This window comes from Alosa sapidissima, chromosome 12 (genome assembly GCF_018492685.1).
Source record: "Alosa sapidissima isolate fAloSap1 chromosome 12, fAloSap1.pri, whole genome shotgun sequence".
Taxonomy (NCBI): Eukaryota; Metazoa; Chordata; class Actinopteri; order Clupeiformes; family Clupeidae; genus Alosa; species Alosa sapidissima.
In genome coordinates, this window is record NC_055968.1 from 6,947,199 (window position 1) to 6,967,740 (window position 20,542).

A 20,542-nucleotide genomic window follows, 5' to 3' on the forward strand; every position below is an offset into this window, starting at 1 on the left:
ATGTACTGGAGTAAAAGTGAAAGTTGACATAAATTTAAATAGCGAAGTAAAGTACAGATACGTGAAATTTCTACTAAGTACAGTAATGAAGTATTTGTACTCCGTTACATTACAACACTTTCTAAGTACAGTAATGAAGTATTTGTACTCCGTTACATTACAACACTGGAGGGAGGGGTACAAATCACTGCGTTGCTGAAGCCATGCATTCTAAAGCTATTCTTCACACTTAAAACCAAAGTGTGATTCCAGTCGGATAAGTGGGCTTGATAAAAACAGCCTGTGCTGCACCCCTTGGCTTACCACAGGGAAGTTCCCAAGTCCACACATGCCACCCTGGGTTTGGAAACATGCGAGTTTTGCACAATATTTCAGCTCATGGTGAACATGTAGTAGACTCTTTCAAATAGAATCCTGGTGTACGCTTGGAAAGATACATCTCCTGTTCAAGCATTTTCACATCACAAATAGACTCACAAATAGGCTATATTACTTTATTACATTTTATGAAATCACTATAAGTATCCTGTTGCCATGGCGCCGCCGCGTTCGGATGCCTTTTTGGTTGCTCCGCCTAATTTGTGCTTATATTTACTCTTTTACCTTGTATTAACCCCTAATTTGTTGCACTTTTCCACTGCACTGATTACGTATGATGGCAGTACACTCAGAAACATCGGAAATTAATTGCCTTTTTTGTTTCGGGATGTTTTAATCGACGATTCTACCTGGCCGACTGAGATTCTTCGAGATGCATCAGGGAACCATGGAGACGCATCTCGGCGCAGAAGGAAAAAACACAGAGGAAAACGAGCCGGGGCCCGTAACAGATTGAGGAACAGAGCTCATAGGCCTCCACTGCCTAGCATTCTCCTAGCCAATGTCCAGTCTCTTGTGAACAAGATGGATGAACTAAGAGCGAGGATACAGTTTCAAAGAGACATCAGGGACTGTAACATTCTATGCTTTACTGAGACATGGCTAACTGAACTTGTACCGGACTGTGCCATCACTCCGGTGGAGTTTTTCTCTGCTGCTCGCTCTGACAGGACTGAGGAATCTGGAAAATCAAAAGGTGGCGGTGTTTGCATCATGACGAACAGCAAGTGGTGTGATCCTAGAAATGTCACCGTTATCTCAAAGTCCTGCTCGCCTCATCTAGAACATCTAGCGATCGTCTGTCGACCCTTCTACCTGCCCCGTGAATTTACTTCGGTAATATTCAACGCTGTCTACATTCCTCCACAAGCCAACACAGATGCTGCGGTTTCAGAATTGCAAGAAGTGTTAAATAGACAACAACACACGCACCCTAAAGCTGCGCTTATTGTGGCCGGTGATTTCAATCAAGTACATCTGAACCAGTCCATGCCTGAATTTATTCAACACATTCACTTCCCTACACGTGGTGACAACACACTGGATCACTGCTACACACAGTTCAAGAACAGTTACAAAGCTAAGTCTCTACCAGCTTTCGGAAAATCAGATCATGCCGCTGTCTTCCTACTGCCTATGTACAAGCAGAGAAGTCAGACGGACCCCCCAGTGACGAAGGAGGTCAAGCGCTGGACTGACCAATCGGAAGCCAGGCTACAGGACGCCCTTAGCAACGTTGACTGGGAGATGTTCAAGACGAACTCTGCTGACATCAATGAGTTTACGGAAGTATCATTGAGTTACTTCAATATGCTAACTGATTCCATCATCCCAACTGTAAAGATCCGAAGCTTCCCTAACCAGAAGCCATGGGTGGATAGAGAAGTGAGAATGGCATTAAAGACACGCACCATGACTTATAATGCTGGGCTTATTTCAGGGGATATGACGATTACAAAGCAGCATCTTATAGTTTACGCAGAGCTATTAAAGATGCTAAGCGGCGCTATAGAGACAAAGTTGAAGCTGATTTCTTGGAGGGTGATCCAGCACGAGTGTGGAAAGGACTCCGAACCATCACTGGCTTTGAAAGAAAGTCCACTCCTATGATGAATGTGAGTAAAGCCCTCCCTGATGAACTTAATGCTTTTTATGCTCGCTTTGACATGAAAAACACAGACTATCTTGCACTAGCTGCAGCATGTGAAGCAAATGAGGATGCACCTTTCTGTGTCCCTGAGGTCGATGTAAGCAATGCCTTTAGGAGGGTTAATTGTAGAAAAGCTGCTGGACCGGATGGAATTTCTAACAGGGTTTTGAAATCCTGCGCTGCTCAGTTAGCTCCTGTGTTCACTTATATCTTTAACACATCATTGGCTCAAGAGACAGTTCCTACTTGCCTCAAGCAGTCTGTTATTGTTCCAGTACCGAAAAACAAAAGTCCATCATGTCTGAATGACTACCGCCCAGTAGCCCTGACGTCTACAGTGATGAAGTGTTTTGAGAAGCTTGTGAAAAACATTATCTGCTCATCCCTCCCTGCCTCCTTCGACCCCCTCCAATTTGCTTACAGAGCCAACAGGTCTACAGAGGATGCCATCTCAAACCTCATGCACACCACCTTAACTCACCTGGAGGAGGGGAATGGGAATTATGTGAGGATGCTGTTCATTGACTTTAGTTCAGCATTCAACACGATAGTACCTCTCACCTTGGTCACAAAGATGAAGGCCTTAGGACTGAACACCACCCTGTGTCACTGGATATTTGACTTCCTCACCAACCGTTCACAAGTGGTTAGAGTGGGGGGTCTGACATCTGACTCATTAACCATCAGCACTGGTGCTCCCCAAGGCTGTGTTTTGAGTCCACTGCTGTACAACATCTACACACATGACTGCAAAGCCAACAGTAGTCATACCTCCATCATCAAGTTTGCAGATGACACAGTGATCTTGGGCCTGATTAGTAACAACAATGAACAGCTCTACTTGGATCAGGTTGATGAGGTGGCACAGTGGTGTCAATCTAACAGCTTGACACTGAATATCACTAAAACCAAGGAAATGGTAGTGGATTACAGAAGGCAGCAGCAGAACTACAGTTACACCCCACTAATGATCAGCAGGCAACCTGTAGAGAGAGTCACAAGTTTTAAATACCTTGGTGTCCACATTACTGAAGACTTAACATGGACTGTTAACACTCAGAGGCCGTTTACACGACACCGCCGGGTGGATTTTCTCTTACCGCTTTCACACCTTTAACGACTCCGGCAAGAAAAAACCTCGCGTGTACACACAGAGGTGTAACCGGCTAAATGTGCTGTAGTGCATATGCCAGACCAGTCGATGGCGCCGCTGTGCAGAAGCTTCGCGACAATTTCGCGTGAATCGCGTAGAAGAAAACATTGTTGAAACAGTTTGTTAAGCCAGAGAATGTCTAATAAGTGCTCTGGTTAAGCCGTCGAATGAAATAAGGAGACTACAGACAATTCGGTTTTCAATTCAACTGTTAAACTAATAAAGTTCATTTTCAAGGTATGTGACTGCTATGTGAAATTTCAAATACTTAGCCTACGCATTGCATTAGGTCTGAGCACCACTGGAGAAAACGCTAACATGCAGTAAGCTAATGTTTAACTAAGTTAAGCTAACGTGTGCTTCTAACTTAGCCACTAAAGGCTGATAGGCTACATTGTGCACATAAATCATGACGGGGGAAAGAAAAACATTTTAATATGATAAATAAATGGTTTGGTTTGTTTTGACAAGCAACATGTCAGGTCGAGTGCCGTGGCTATGTCGTCATAAAGTTGCCGGCTTCGCACCTACAGGCGTCTACACGGCGAAAGTCAGCCGGCGGTTTCAAAAGTTCCCACTTCGGAAGCCGGTTTCAAAAGCTATCGGTTTCAGTCTCCTAAACTGCCGGCGTCGTGTACATGCAAGGCGTAACCGTTACCAAAACCTCACCGGATTCACAAAAACCGGCGTCGTGTGCACGGCCCCTCAATATGTTCTGAAGAAGTCCAGACAACGACTCTATTTTCTTCGTCAGCTAAGGAAATTCAAAGTTTCTACATCCATCATGAAGGCCTTCTACACTTCAGCGGTTGAGAGTGTTCTAACTGGTAGCATCATCACCTGGTATGGTAACTCCACAGTTAGAGATTGTAGTACTCTGCAGAGAGTAGTGCGCTCAGCTGAACATACTATAAGAACTCAACTCCCTGTTCTACAAGATATCTATTCCAGAAGAGTACTCCTAAGAGCCCAAAAGATTCTGAAGGACTCAACATCCTAACAATGGATTATTCCTACCGCTGACGCCTATGTAGTCACAAAGCCAGAACTGAGAGACTCAGTTTTTATCCCCAGGCCAGGACTAAGTTTTTATCCCCAGGCCATCCGAACTATAAACTCACACTATACTGACTTTGCACACATTCACTCCTCAGCACTCTCAAACATTTCCCAACGCTGAACTCACACTATACTGACTTTGCACTCATTCACTCCTCAGCACTCATGACCCCCCCCCACACACACACACCTACATGACTTTTAGCACTTTTACATCCCTCTCCCTATGCTACAGACCTTTTATTTATTTTCTTATTTCATCACACGTCAAAACACACACACACACACACACACACACACACATACACATACACACACACACACATATCTGACTTTCTCCAACTTTTGCACATCTCCATAGAACTTTTTATTTATTATTTTTGATTTCTCCTCCATCTATCTACCCATGTCCTTGATTGCCTAGCCTTTCTGCCCCAGTAACTACAGTATATGCATGTGACAATAAACTTCCTTGTATCCTTGTATCCTTGTATAAGTATAATAAATGCATCTCTCCGGCGTTTGCCTGTGCAGTCAAAGACTGTAAGCAGGTTTATAAAGCCATTCTAACCCAGAAACATTTACTGTGTGAGCTAACCAGCTTTCCAGACAGTTACACTAATGATTTAACAACATTCCCTCTGACAGCTGTGCACTCTGCAACCCCTCACCCCCCCCCCCCATCTACAGTATCCTACGTGTAACCCTCATGAAATTAGGGCTACTAATCTAGATGCAATTACATGTATCTTCCTGTGGAGGGCGCTCTATGTGTCAGAAGACTAGAGCGTCCTACTAGCAAACATTCTCTCTCTCTACCAGCGACATATTTCCTGTGAACGTGCACCTGAAAGAGCTCCCAGATTAGAAGATAAATAATAACGAAATACTTTTGAAAAGTCAATACTTTACATCTAGTTATATCCATAAGATATTAGTCTACCTCAAACTCAACTTTGAATAAGAAAGAAAAGTGATTCTGTCGAGTTTATAGCAAATTGGAACTCCAGTGAGTAAAGCACGTTTTGCTAGTTTCTCACTAGCATTCTAGGAAAGGATGTAATTCATAAAAACCAATCGGAGTATGAGTGAGACGATGCTCAATGTTTGTATGAAACCTTGGTATGCCATATCATAGTTAAATAGAATGTTTAATCTCTGACGAGAATCTTAATGTTTCCTGCCACTTTGGTACAAGCCATATCATTGTGCTCAATGTTAAATCCTAGCTAACGCCCTAACTAGCTGGCGCAGCATGGTAGCCTAGTCAGCCGAGCCGTTAGTAGCGTTTTGAACCATGTGAGATGCGTGGCGCTTAACTTGTTTACATTTTAGCATTCAGTTGATGTAATAGCGGATGCTAATGAGTTATAATACAGATGCATTACAAATGCATAGCTTTTGAGTTTCACATGTATATTTTGAATAAGTTAGTTGTAATATTTAATTCATAGTCATGTTACAATGCAATATGTTAAAATAGTCCTTGAAAAGGTTAAAAAGGAAAATGTTTTAGTAAATGGAAGTGTAAAATAGATAAGCACACTGCTTAATGATGTTAAAAACATTATTGTTGTTTCATTTATGCAATTCGTTGAATTGTACTGAAAGTACATGCTTATAAGTAATGTAATTGCTTATATTTCATTTGTATAGTTTATTGTGATGTAAGTAATTCATCTCAATGTAATCTTAAGTGCATCCTTAGTTATTGGTTACACATTAGAAGATGTTCTAAAAGAAAGAAAGAAGTTAATGAGGTCTCATGTTGAAGAATAGAAATAGAACAGAATTCTTATTATCCTGCACTTTGTGTAGATTGGTTTTTTGAACGACCAGATCAGATTTGGATCCCAGATGGCGAGCCCAGCCCAGTGAGACTGAGAACGATCGTGGAAGCGGTGTGGCCAACCGTACGATTTGTCTCAGAGAAACCCAAGATTTGTTCATTCGTTCATCGAACACCAGATAAGATTTTCCACACTGTTGACTCAACACAGTAGTCATATCCGCACACATTCAAGGAACTGAACTTTGGGAATCGATACACACACACGTTCAAGGAACTGAACTTTAGGAATCAATACACTTTTCATACAGGAACTGATATACACTTTTCATACAGGAATTGAACTCTTTCTTGAATCAGTGCATACAGGAATAAGGGGCTTGAATTCTAAGTTTCCTTTGATTTTCATATTTTATTTGGTTGAAGAGCTCTTCCTTATCATTTCATTTATATTTTGCCCATTCAATGCTGTGTAAACACACTGCTGTTTGGAGGCAATAAAACTGTCAATTGTTCAACTTATTAATTCCTCTTGTGAGTTAGTCCATTTAAGCATACCCCTCTCCCGAGCCTAGGTTGATGTTTAGTGCTTGAATTACTGGTCCAGGTCTACGAGCGCTACATACGGTTTTTAGAATGGTCTTTCATTTATTCATAAGTATGTAAGTATGTAAGCCTGTTTACCCCCCCCCCCCCCCCAATGGATCTGGAGTTGTTGATCTGTAAACTTTCTGTCATCTACTACTGCCCTACTGACAGCACTCACAAGTGCTTTTAAAGTGGAATGATGGGAATGAGTGCAACCCAATCTATCTCTGAGGAATGTCGCAAGCAGTCAGAAGATGGAGAATTCTGGTGAAGACAGTCACACCGATTGGTTTCCACTTCTATAACTATGGACAACATCATTATTAAAACACCAGGATCCGTGATACTTCACCATTGCGGAACAACACGTGAAACACATGTTGGTGAGAGCAACCTCTCTCTGTCAGGACTGACTTTGGCAGGCTCTTGCTATAAGGCAGAGGCAAGTCTGCTTAAGCTCTTGGTGAGTACAGCATGCTTTCACATGCTTTCAAAAGAATCTAGTTACAACAGTTTTAGTTATCTAGTTACAGCAAGGTAATGATAACCCATCACAAGTAAAAAACATGTTTTTTTACATAACATACAAGTTATGTATTTCATGTACCTTTTTATGGTACATTCTAAAATATTCTAAAGGAGTATACAGCTTGTCCTTGATTTCTGACATTTCTAAGCAAAGCACCCTATCAGCTTCTCATGGCTTGTGTGTGAATATTATTGTTATAAGATGAGACCACCCTTTAACCTGAACAGTTTGTTGTATCCTGTTGTGCAAAAAATGTAATCAATAAACACCAGCAAATAATCTTCAACACTCTATTCAGAATGCAATAAATCAGACCATTTGCCTTTTCAGGGGTTCCATTTGCATTGCATCTCAGTGGATAGATGAGGTCTGGAAATTGTACTTTCATTTCACTTGTTCACTTTCATTTTACTTTCATTTCACTTGTTACATAATGGACATCAAATCTGATGGCCAAGGTTGGCTATGAAAACAGATATTATAGTAAGGGTAAATTATAACTATACTATTAATTAACCGCCAACAAAATGAAAGTTATGTGAAGCAAACACTATGTGTTCAACACAATATAGGCCTACATTTGACAACAATCCTTTAAAAAATCCTACATACTGTCAAAGTTTGCTAACATGACTATTGTGGTATTAGCCCTCTATGTTTTTAAAATACATATAAGCATCTAACAGAAAACAAGGCTATACAGCTACATGATTAACTTAAGTGTGTGTTAAGTGTTGCGATTATGAGGGCTCCTTGGAGAATTTTCCACTACATGAGGGGTCCCCGGCCCACAAAAGTTTGAGAACCCCTGGTCTAAGATCATAACATGGACTACATGTATACTAACACACTGTGTCAGTGTGACATGTGTGACATGACACACTGATACTACAGCTTATACTAATCGTGCTTTGTACTGTCTGACAATGCCATTTGTTGACCAGTATTTCCTATGGATTATACAATCTTGTTGTATAAAGCTAAAGACTGTTGCAGGCTATCTTACACTTGCTAGCTTCTACTCAAGTTTAAGTAGCATCCCGAGATGGTAACAGGTGCACTGACCATAGAGTCGCCTTTAATTCTCAAGTTTCCCTACAGCCTACTTCTGTGGGGCCCATGCTGGCTAGGCTAGACATGTATGGTAGAGTGGGGTGAAACGCCCCTTGGGGTAACCCCCCCCCCCCCCCCCCCACCATATTTAACAAACTATTCACTAGGGGGGACTTTCTTATTGACCTTCTGAATGCCAAAGAACACAAACCAGTCTTTGATTTTGAAAATGTAAGCATGGTGAACTGAATAGCGAAGGCCTATAAAATGGTGTGTCATCACATAGCCAAAAAAAATATTTCACGAAATTTCACTTTTGCTTTGAGGTTTGTTTAGAAAGATTCAACACGTGCTTGAGGTGTGTAGATCCATAATTTAAAAACTCACTGCCATTGAAAAATTCTTATGAAAGAACGTTTCAATGGCAGATGCTTCTAATATCAATTTATCTATGCTAATGAAGTTGTAGACTGACACCTGCCGAAACGAATCAAGAGACAGGCGAATATGCTGCTTGAAAATTGTGCAGACGTCTGTGCAAATGTATGGATGACTTAGGTCAAATTGGGAAAAAAAATGGACAGATTCGAACAAAGTAAGCTATGGCTTCTAAGCTTCTACTTAGCTTCACGTTAAGTTAAAGCTGAAGATGCACAGTCGGTAGGCTCCAATATCCAAAGTAGGGTTTTCCCTATTTAACAATGTAGCCTTATGGATAAGGTAATGTCGGGAAATGTGCCACCGTGTGACACTGTAATGAAGAGAAACATGAAGCTGTATCAGCATATTAAGCACCAAATTCGATACTGTAATGTTAATTTGTAACGTTGTGTAATGTTAATTTGTAACTGTGTAACCTACATGTATTTAGAACTAGGCCTACTGCCGACATCGAGTAATATGCTGTTTTACCTTGTAGTGGCGATCGACCTTAAAACAGCCCTCCGGAGCGCATAGCTGGAAAGGTGCTAAGCCATGGCAGAATGCGCGCAAGAGTTGTATGCATAAGAAACGCCCAGATTTTGGGGTTGCTCTTCCCCAAACGCGTAACTACCTCTTTGTGTATTGTGCATAAATGACAGATTTAAGCGAAGGGGAGAATTCGCGTAGAGAAATTCGTGTAGTTATATGCTTTTTTTTCTTACGCACCCTTGCACATGGGAGAATTCCCCCCAGATGAAGTAAATTGTTGTTGTTATTATTGGGGGCCAAGCAGCGAAGCTGCGAAGGCACCCATTGTGTTTGTTAGTTTTCTTATTATTATTATTATTATTATTATTATTACGCTTCCGTCATTGAAGTCAATGGCAGCCCATAGAACCGTCTGGTGAAAAGTTCTGAAATTTGGCACACTGATTGGGGACAGTCTCATGATTAATTTCACCAAGTTTCATACCGGCACCTTGAGCGCTCTAGCGCCACCAACAGGCCAAAGTTGGATGTGCGTTCACGCACGTAACTTTTGACCCGTTGATCCGATTGTCAAAAATTAGGTATTGTTAGAATCCTTGGACCAAGCCGAGTTCAACGCATCCTATGACGTCAATTTCCGCCATGATGGATTTTCCGCCATTTTGGATTTCATCAAAAACACTAAAAAGTCTTCAAAGGTCACAAATTTTGTCCGATCGACACCAAATCTGACACACTTGATCTTCAGACCAAACCTCACAAAAGTTATTCATTTTCGTCTTCGGAACTCAAACCGTTCGCCCGTAACAGCCAATCGAAATATGCGGCGAAGCCGCCAAACAGGAAGTGAGCTCATATCTCAGCAACCCATTCATCTATCATAACCAATCTTAGTACATGGACTCAGGACCCAGTCAGGGGGACGCTCAAGAAATCTGGTGACCTTTGACCTCTAGGGGGCGCTGTAATTAAGAAACATGCCTTTTGGCCTGTAGCTGCTGTTGTGCTTAGAATTAAAACGCACTAGTGGTGTCTGGTAATACTGTTGGAGGTCCTTAGGCCGACCCAAGCCGACTTGTGATGTCATCGTAATTGATTAGGCCGCCATATTGGATTTAATCAAAAACACGTACAAGTTTTCGCAGGTCACAAATTTCATCTGTTCTTCACCAAAATTGGTAGAGACCATCTTCAGACCATGCCTGATGAGTGCATTGCTTTCTGGAACAATTGACAGAAGCATTGACCTGTACCAGCCAATCGAAATTTGCGGCGAAGCCGCCAAACAGGAAGTGATTTCATATCTCAGCAACGCTTTCATGTATCAAAACCAAATTTAGTACATGTACCTCAGACCCCATCGGGAGGACGCTCAAGAAATTTGGTGACATTTGACCTCTAGGGGGCACCGTAATTGCCAAAAATGCATTTTGGCCAGTAGTTGGTGATGCACATTATTTTGCAATGGAAGTCAATGGCAGCCCATAGAACTGTCTGGTAAAAAGTTATACAATTTTGCACACTAATTGGGGACAGTCCAATAATTCATTTCACCAAGTTTCATGCCGGCACCTCAAGCGCTCTAGCGCCACCAACAGGCCAAAGTTGGACTTGCGTTCACGCACGTAACTTCTGACCCGTTGACCCGATTGTCAAAAATGAGGTACCGTTGGAATCCTTGGACCAAGCCGAGTTCAACGCACCCTATGACGTCATTTTCCGCCATGATGGATTTTCCGCCATTTTGGATTTCATCAAAATCACTTAAAACGTATCAGAGGTCACACATTTTGTCCGATCGACACCAAACTTCATATATATCATCTACAGACCATGCCTCATTAATGCATTGCTTTTTGTCTTCGGAACTAAAACCGTTCGCGCGTAACAGCCAATCGAAATTTGCGGCGAAGCCGCCAAACAGGAAGTGAGCTCATATCTCAGCAACCCATTGATCTATCATAACCAAACTTAGTCCATGGACTCAGGACCCAATCAGGGGGACACTCAAGAAATTTGGTGACCTTTGACCTCTAGGGGGCGCTGTAATTAAGAAACATGCCTTTTGGCCTGTAGCTGCAGTTGTGTTTAGAATTAAAATGCACTAGTGGTGTCTGTTAATACTGTTGGAGGTCCTTAGGCCGACCCAAGCCAACTTGTGATGTCATCGTAATTGATTCGGCCGCCATATTGGATTTAATCAAAAACACGTACAAGTTTTCGCAGGTCACAAATTTCATCTGTTCTTCACCAAAATTGGTAGAGACTATCTTCAGACCATGCCTGATGAGTGCATTGCTTTCTGGAACAATTGACAGAAGCTTTGGCCTGTACCAGCCAATCAAAATTTGCGGCGAAGCCGCCAAACAGGAAGTGATTTCATATCTCAGGAACGCTTTCATGTATCAAAACCAAACTTAGTACATGTAACTCAGACCACATCGGGAGGACGCTCAAGAAATTTGGTGACATTTGACCTCTAGGGGGCTCCGTAATTGACAAAAATGCATTTTGGCCAGTAGTTGCTGATGCGCATTATTTTGCAATGGAAGTCAATGGCAGCCCATAGAACCGTCTGGTAAAAAGTTATACAATTTTGCACACTAATTGGGGACAGTCCAATAATTCATTTCACCAAGTTTCATGCCGGCACCTCAAGCGCTCTAGCGCCACCAACAGGCCAAAGTTGGACTTGTGTTCACGGACGTAACTTTTGACCTGTTGACCCGAATGGCAAAATGAGGTATCATTGGAATCCTTGGGCCAAGCCGAGTTCAACACACCCTATGACGTCAATTCTTGACCTCTGTGTTTAAATCACAGCAAGTGTGATCATATCTCAGTCAATCTTTTATTTTTGATGTGAAACTGATGACAGCGAGTTCCATCCAGTTAATTCTAATGCGTGCGTGCAAGGGTGGGGCGGGGTGGGATGGGCAGGGGCGGTTGCGGCGGTGGGCTGGCTGGGGGAGGGGGCGGCGACACTCAGCCCTGGTTCAGCCCCACAAAATCAGTTATGTTTTGATGTGAAACTTGACCTTGTAACTCAGCCAATCTTGGGTTGTATGGCATGGAACTTGCTGTGACTGCTTAAGGCTATATGTCTGATGCAACGGCATTGACTTACATGGCAAATCTGGCCTGCTGATCTCACTGCTTGGCCCCCTCATTGCTGCTTGCAGCTATATTTTCTATACTATGTTTACAAATGGTGAGGTACAAGTACCACTATAAAATGGATTTGTACAACGAACTTAAAGAAAAGAAAAATGGATTTTAAGGCAAGTCACTAAAACAGTGTTTGATAGGCTGTGGTTTTACAGGATATCACAATGTGTGAATCGTGAGTAGCCTATTGGATATAGACAGTATAGGCCTATCTTAATTACATACATTATATAATTTATATAATACATTTTTCAGAATTAGGCCTACGTTAGTTTTTTGAAGCCATATCATGCAGGATGAAACGCCCCTGATGCCTTGGGGTAAAATACCCCCTCCATGACATCATTGATTTCCATCATAATTACAGTAGCCAACATGTTAAAGGATCAGATCCATTGTTTTTCACTAAATCTAGTCTAACTAGGTTGTTAAATCAAAATATTTGAAACATATTTACCTCAGGTTAGCATCAGATAAGCTAGTCGCTGACCAATATAATATAGTAGCTTGTAATTTACTGATTATATTGTATTGCTCCACAATTGATTTTGTTTTCTTTAGTTATTTACTTTTGGGGGGCGTTTAGCAGAGCGGTACAAATATGACCACCGTCCAGTCCTGCATATTCTCTCCGCAAAAATAAATCACCCTTATCAAATGCAAATGTTGTGTATGTATTCATAGGTCTATAGAAAAAAACATTGAGCTAATGGTAACTTGGTTGTAGAACATTACTGTAAGCTAAAGTCCGATTACTGTCATTTTCCCTTTCAAAGTATCTACATTGGTTCTGAACATTTCAACCGGAAATCCTCTAGGAGCAGATTGAAAGGGTCCATATATAGAGTATCTATTCATAGGCCTATACTAAGGCAATGATTGGATGGTGTTCGGTAAAGTAGGCCTAATGAGTGTTTACACATGTGAAGAGAGAGAGTGAAGCACTGGTGATTTAGTGTGGCATTTTGATGGGTTGTCAAGTTACTTCCTGTTCGATTTTTGTGTGTTAAGTAGAAAATTGTGTGTGGCGTTTTGCAAAATATTTAGTAAATTGAAAACTGAGTCAAACACTGAGAATTAGTGTATGGTTTTGCAGATTTGGTGTGGGGTTATGATGTTTGGAAGACATGTTCAAACTGTACATGCAAAACTGTAATGGTAAACTCTGATGAAACTCTGATGAAATGATAATTTTCATATTTGGTTTATAAATCATGACACTGTCACTCAAAACTAGGATAGCAATTCTACACATAGACTATTTAGGTTTTTGTTTCACAGTAATATCACATAGCCTTAGGGGGGGCGTTTCCCCCCACTCTGCCCTACCACTAAAGCATGACATCAGCACATATCTGTCACTAATTCGCTCGCAGTGTAATGGATCTTCATGGTAGTGTTCTCAGCTAGACTAGGCTACTACACGCACCTTACAGTAGGCCCTATCAACATTCGACCACTTGGGGACACGAAATAGCTTGGTTTACTTTGTCTGCTTGTGGTCTATTTCGGGGCAGTGTGGAAAATGTCCAGGGGCATAATTGCCTAAGGGTTCGGATCAACGTTAGTGTGTTTCAGACTTGCCGGCTGGCATACGTTGATATATTTGTGACTCCGCCTCCGTTATGGCTGAACTTTCTTTAGAGTTACGTAGTAGCATGCTGTCAAGTCAAAGCAGAGAATGAGTTCCATACGGACATTTCATTGATTGCTCACTTGCGGGCAGCCAGTCGGTAAGTTTTTTTTATAGCCTACGCTTTTCAACTCCTTTTTATACCCTATGAGCATAGTTCTTATAAAGGCATATGAAAGTGAGCTGTTATCCTACAGATACATTATTTTAGATAATTATTTGATTTAAATTACATTGTATTTAACTATATTTGACTGGATAATCCGAAGCGTCATCGCTGTTTTACTTCAGTTATGGCACTTCTTGAGTGTGCATTTCTGGAACAAAAACTCAACAAACCGAAGCATAGGCACGTAACAGTAAATAGCCTAACACTTCTTAGTATAGACTTTGAATGAAAACTGCATGGCGGCACAAGGCTTCAGGGAATCCCATCCACAAAACGCTGCTTCAGAAAGCCGGGTTTTGCAGGAGCTTTTGGACGGCAAACATTAGGCTATCCTAGCGCAACGTTTCTCCCTGCCGTTGTGTTACTAACACAGACATCCTTAAATAATCCCAAAATAATAATAATTGAGGAAATAAAATGTAGGTTTTTGCATGGACTTCAGATTGGCTGCTGTAACCCAAAACATAGAGAAGGGCATCCAAATTAAGGACTCCTCAATGCCTATTCTTTGGTGCTGCAAGGTTACAGGAAAAAAATAATAAGAATATATTTTGCTTAATTTAAATGTGTCTCAGTATAACCTATTAATAATGATAAGAAAGAAAGGAAATCATAACTGTGGCAAAATTAACTTGTGGGAATTAAACTGAGTACATTCAGGAAAAAAATAACAGAAACTCAGTTAATGTTTGATATTGTTATGTTGTATGGTCCATATTTGTATTGACTAAAATATATTTGTTCTATGTAAAGTTGAGAGTTTGTGACTGATGTTTTGCCTCTTAAAAGGCCGTTTCAGCTGACTGAAGTTAAACCTTGTGCAAGCCTTTGCTTGCTCTGTATTTGTCTATTTTTCAAATTGATATTCAGTCAAACAGCATCACATATCAGCTGTCCCCTGTCACCATACATTAATGCAGTGGTTCCAAAGTGTTTGGTGGGCCCCGTTAGTGGGGAATAGAGACATGACAGGTGGGGCGTAAGGAACAGGAGGAAATAATAATAATAAAACAATGTGCCTATCTTTAATAATGGCTTTCTTTTTTGATAAGGAAGATCATAGATTCAAAACAAAACAGCCATACACAAACATAAGAGTCATAAACAGACCAACATATGAATTAAAATAACATCCGATCCAGCAGACCGAGACGGGAAATGTAACTTGGAACCAAAATGCAAAAAAAAAAAATATTTGAACGTTACCATTTTGCTAGGTTGATGGGGTCAAGTGGGGCTTGAAAATTCCCCACCTCCAAAGTGGGGAATGACAGAAATACTTTGAGAACCTGCATTAATGTGAGCATCTTTGTTGCCTGGATTTCTTGCACCACAGCATGATTAACTGTTGTAGAAATGTTTCAGGTACCAAGGACTGAGGAGTCATCATATGTCCAGGGAGAAGTTGAAGCCACAACACCTGAACTTGAGGAAAGTGATAAAAAGCCACAACACATAAAAAAATATAATACAGCGATGGCAGAGCCAGTGGATAACTACAATCCAGGGAGCTTAAATGACATCTATATCTCAAAACGAAGTATCAGGAAGGCTTTCATCAGCAAAAGGCACTATCTCCCTTACATAGCCTCAGAGAAAGAGAGCAACAGCAGCCTTGGAGGAGCTCCTGGCGTCTTCACACTGTCCAGTGAGCAGGAGGAAACCAGCTCGTCCATGGCTTGTTGTCCCGACTTGCTGCTCTGCATTAAAACTGAGCCTGTGGAGTGTTACCTGTCTGACAAGTTCGCCGAGCTCTCCCCAAGAGACCAGTCACCGGTTGAGGTGAAGCCATGTTTAACTGTCCGGTCTGGCGACAGTGAGGTGGCCACAGAGACCCATGAGCTGAGTGACACGTCCAGGGTCATGCGCCCCCGCAAAGCAAAGCAACGCAAAAATCAAGCGAAGGTAAAGAGACACCGCAAGAGGTTTGATCACTCAAAAGAACAGGCTGAGCGCTTAAATGATGGTGAGAGCCCCCAGATAGCCCGGGGTGATGATGATGATGATGATGATGGCGCGGCGTCAGATGGGCGCGTGGAAGAAGACAAAGGAAAGGAAGGACCAAAAGAGAGCAAAACGGACGACAAGGCATGCCTCATCTTCCCAGCCATGAAGAAGCGCGGGGTGGAGGGGGACATGGAGAACCGGCCCTACAAGTGCACCCACTGCAACTGGGCATTCACCAAGTCCAGCAACCTGGTGAGCCACATCCGCACGCACAGCGGCCTGAAGCCACACGTGTGCGACCTGTGCGGGAAGGCCTACTCGCACCAGGGCACGCTGCAGCAGCACAAGCGTCTGCACACAGGCGAGAGGCCCTACCACTGCCCCTTCTGTGAGAAGACCTACATCTGGTCCTCCGACTACCGCAAGCATATCCGCACGCACACCGGCGAGAAGCCATACATCTGCGATGCCTGCGGCAAGGACTTTGTCCGATCGTCAGACCTGCGCAAGCATGAGCGCAACATGCACGCGAACAACAAGCCCTTCCCCTGCGCCAAGTGCGGCAAGACCTTCAACAAGCCACTGTCGCTGCTGCGGCACGAGCGCACGCACCTGGGCAAGCGGCCCTTCGTCTGCCCCGAGTGCGGCAAGGCCTTCGCCATGCCCAGCCGCATGATGGAGCACCGAAAGGTGCACAGCGGTGTCCGGCCATACGTCTGCCACATTTGTGGCAAGGCCTTTACCAAGTCCTCCAACCTGCTGGAGCACCAGTCCGTGCACAGTGGCTTCCGGCCACACAAGTGTGGTGAGTGTGGGGTGGCCTTTGCCATGGCCTCACGCTTGGTCCGCCACCAGCGGGTACACACTGGGGAGTAGCACATGAGTGTCAAGAACAGCAACAAGATTTCAACTCCATGAGAAAACAAAACAGAGCGCATCGTAGCAAACGCAAGTGCCAAAGAATCTTCAGGGAGAGTCCTACAATCACAGGAACAAAGCTTTAAAGACTGAATATTTAGTACCTAAAGGCAAAAGAGAGTCTTTGTCCCATATGAAAAGTAGTTAAACTGTAGTAATGGATTTATTTCCTGACTTAACTGAAGACATGACTGGCATAGACAACCTCCCTAAATTAACTCACACAGAAGTGCCCAACCATGTTTTCAATTGGTCTCAGACCAGCCCCATTCAAAACAAATTTCAGTAACACTTTACCTGACAGGTGAGTTCATAACACATTCATAGCAGCTGTCATAAATGGCACATAAAGCATTCATGACTGTTTCATGAGATAGGACTCAACATTCATACCAAACCTTTCGCGAATGACGACAACTTGTCAAAATAAAAGTCCAACAATCGCAAAGCAGCATTGCCGTTACCTCTTACCTGATCACGTCACATCTGAGTCAATGGGCTACTCCAGTGCCAAAAAGACAGAACATTGTTTCATAAAAATGTATTTGTTTTATGATGTAACCTTTGCAGATGATTTCTCATCTTTTGCTACTGGGAATGTCCAACCATTCCAGGTTACACAGTGATGTTGTCATTCGATGAAGACTTCATAAGATATTCATGAAATATGCCTATATGAAAAGACTGGAGAGATTAAATTAATGGTAGGTACAGGTACACAAATACGGGTCAGCAGAATGTAGGCTAGTTTACAAAAACGGCAATGCTGCTTTGCGATTGTTGGACTTTTATTTTGACAAGTTCTGTCTTTCACACAGGTTTGGTATGAATGTTGAGTCATGTCTCATGAAACAGTCATGAATGCTTTATGTGCTGCTATGAACTCACCTGTAAAGTGTTACCCACATTTCTTATAATGGACTCACTCACTGAGTGACAGTATCAGGTCTTCCTACGCTGTTGTCTTTAAGTATATGTATATATACTTTTTTGCTCTCGTGAGGGAAATTTGGTCTCTGCATTTAACCCAATCGGTGAATTAGTGAAACACAAACAGCACACAGTGAGCACACAGTGAGGTGAAGCACGCACACAATAATCCCGGCGCAGTGAGCTGCCTGCAACCACAGCGGCGCTCAGGGAGCAGTAAGGGGTTAGGTGCCTTGCTCAAGGGCACTTCAGCCGCGGCCCACTGGTCGGGGCTCGAACCGGCAACCCTCCGGTTACAAGTCCAGAGTGCTAACCAGTGGGCCACTGCTGCCCCTTAAAGACATGTGGTGTGTTCTGCAATTGCAATGTTATTTTTAGGAGTCTAAGCAGTGAAGCTGCTGGACCTTTATTTGCAATGATTATTGTTAGGGGTCCAAGCAGAGAAGCTCCTGGAAACCTATTGTTTTTGTAAGGCGTCATTAAACTCCATTAGCTCATTCATAATGGCACATAGATGCTATGTACCAAATATTAAACTAATTGGCCACAAGGGGGCACTGCCATATGTGCATTTAATGTTTTAGCTCACAATTCAGCAACCAGCAAGTGTTATATTCTATAGCTACCACTCCTAAATCCAACATTGGTTAGTATGGTTTCAACTGCTGCCATACTGCTTGGAGCCCGCTAGTGGCTATATTCATTAAATTAAATTTTACCAGCTTGTATTACTACCTCCATCTGACTACCTTAATATGCCTTCTATCTCTTGTACCTTTCTTGGATTTTTATATCTAGTATATTTATTATATTATTTATAATCGAACTATTATTGTGAGAATTATTTTACAATTCGGATATATTTGTTTTTTGGCCTTTACTAATGAGTCTTTTCACTTTGCACACAGATTCTTTTGTCTAATCACTGGATTGCAGTCCAGAGTCCTATAAAGCAAGTCAGTTTGTTGAGAGATTTTCCCCATGTGATTCCACACTCTCAGGATTGTTTGAGGACCAACCGTCTTACCTACTGAGTCTCAGATGTTATCCTGCTGGTGGGAAATACTCTCAGCACCTGCCTTAGTTGGACCCTGGCCAAGAGGTAGATTTTTTGTATTACTGTATGACTGCGAGTGGAATTGCGTGAATATCTGTCAGGCGTCAGAATGCAAAAAGTTATTTCAGCTGTCAGGATGTGTTTTTATTTTTTATTCTCTCCGATTGGAGTCTTGTTAAAAGCTGTTACCAAGTATTTCTACTGATATGAATGTCTGTCATATAGTTGTCTCCAGACCGCAGTGTGCTCACAACACTGTGACACTGTTACAAATATAACAGAATGAACAGCTAAAAACGTTAATGCCTCTACGCCTTTATTTGCATTTTGTCAATTATAAAGGCTTTTAATGTATACCGTAAATCCTCAAATTATGGCCGGGATTTGATTTATATCCGGGACTCGGATAATAGCCGGGGTTGCGGTCGATTCGGACATACACACAATTTTTGCCGCAAGGCATTCCAGCCTACGAATTTAATAAAAAGGAAATCATACATCATTAAAAAATAACTCAATTTAGGCTACTTGGCTACGTAACATAAGATTTCCACACACAACGCACGTTCATAGTGCAATAAGCGGGTGGAAATCCCAACACTTTTTCAACTACATGAAACTTAATAGTGAACCATCAAATACACCCCAGATTTCAGTGTCCATCAGTCCCAACATTTAGCAATATAATTAAACAGGCCAAAAGTCAATTAAATCCCAAACTAATCCGAAAATCTTCTGCTTTTGATAGCCTGGTAGCCGCTCCAAATGAAACGCATGTCTCCCAATACAACACCTTAACTTGCTGTTATTGTTATTGTTCATGAAGGCGTGTCTGGCAATTTGTTATTTTATGAGTAACCTTTTACTTTATTTCTAAGAATAAAATTCTACAACAGAAGCCTAATAAGAAACAAAGGCCTGCCTCGAATACAAGCCTGCCCCAAATAAAGACCTGTGCTTTGCACAGCCTAAGTAAATAAAAGACCCCGGTCACAATTTGAGGATTTACGGTAGTCATGGCAGTCAAACTTGTATTTTAGTTGCAGATGCAAATGTTTATGTTATCTGCAAAGTTTATTTGTATACATTATACTGTTAAGTTGTGTCTTATCGTTTCAGTGTAAAGTCTGAAACCTGTGCATACAGTGGGATCTTTCTCATATTGAGCATTTTTTGAGACTTGGATTAAGATGTACAGTATTTCTTAACAGAGCAATATGATATTTGCTCACAGAATGTACTTGTCCTTGTATCTTTATGAGTGTTCAAACAGTTTGTGTGATGCTAAGCATAATAATTGCATAGGCCAGTAAGTGCAAATGCCATTTCATTTTAATATCTTGAGTTGTGTGAGAGAAATAAAAACTGTCAGACTGTAGAAGAACTAATGCAATTTGTATTGGTATTTTTATCCAAACACTTTAGCAATTCATCTATCTTGTTGTTTCTCATAAAAAATACTTACACATACTTACACTGTATTCTCACATTGTGTCTGTGTGTGTGTGTGTGTGTGTGTGTGTGTGTGTGTGTGCGCGATCATGTGCACTGTTATGCAGTCCACACTTTCTCCTTGCACGGGAATGCTTCCTCACACTCAAGACTCAA

At 41.9% G+C, this 20,542-nt stretch overlaps 1 protein-coding gene and 1 long non-coding RNA gene across 6 annotated transcripts; both read left to right on the forward strand.

Annotated features, from left to right (window-relative positions):
• The first annotated feature begins 5,011 nt into the window (after positions 1-5,011).
• Positions 5,012-6,653, forward strand: LOC121724930. Of its 2 annotated transcripts, none has more exons than XR_006035332.1 (2): positions 5,012-5,363; positions 6,060-6,653. It is a non-coding gene; the product is annotated as an uncharacterized LOC121724930 (long non-coding RNA). The 2 variants fall into 2 exon arrangements; XR_006035333.1 differs by having other exon boundaries at positions 5,012-5,250.
• A 140-nt stretch (positions 6,654-6,793) lies between these two features.
• Positions 6,794-20,299, forward strand: znf648 (zinc finger protein 648). 4 transcript variants are annotated; one of them, XM_042111848.1, is made up of 3 exons: positions 6,794-7,081; positions 15,448-16,834; positions 18,786-20,299. In XM_042111848.1, exons 1-3 carry the CDS (start codon positions 6,926-6,928, stop codon positions 18,797-18,799), a joined length of 1,557 nt encoding a protein of 518 aa, XP_041967782.1. In that variant the 5' UTR covers positions 6,794-6,925; the 3' UTR covers positions 18,800-20,299. The 4 variants fall into 4 exon arrangements, with proteins under 4 accessions (XP_041967782.1, XP_041967780.1, XP_041967783.1 ...); XM_042111846.1 differs by lacking the exon at positions 18,786-20,299 and having other exon boundaries at positions 15,448-17,316; XM_042111849.1 differs by lacking the exons at positions 6,794-7,081; positions 18,786-20,299 and adding an exon at positions 13,557-14,013 and having other exon boundaries at positions 15,437-17,316.
• Positions 20,300-20,542: the final 243 nt, after the last annotated feature.

What these genes read in the sequence shown, in the direction of transcription:
- znf648 (XM_042111846.1), top strand. Translation starts at nt 6,926, where the DNA reads ATGGACAACATCATTATTAAAACACCAGGATCCGTGATACTTCACCAT. An exon ending in CAAGTCTGCTTAAGCTCTTG is followed by an intron (nt 7,082 to 15,447) that starts GTGAGTACAGCA and finishes GAAATGTTTCAG; the next exon opens with GTACCAAGGACTGAGGAGTC.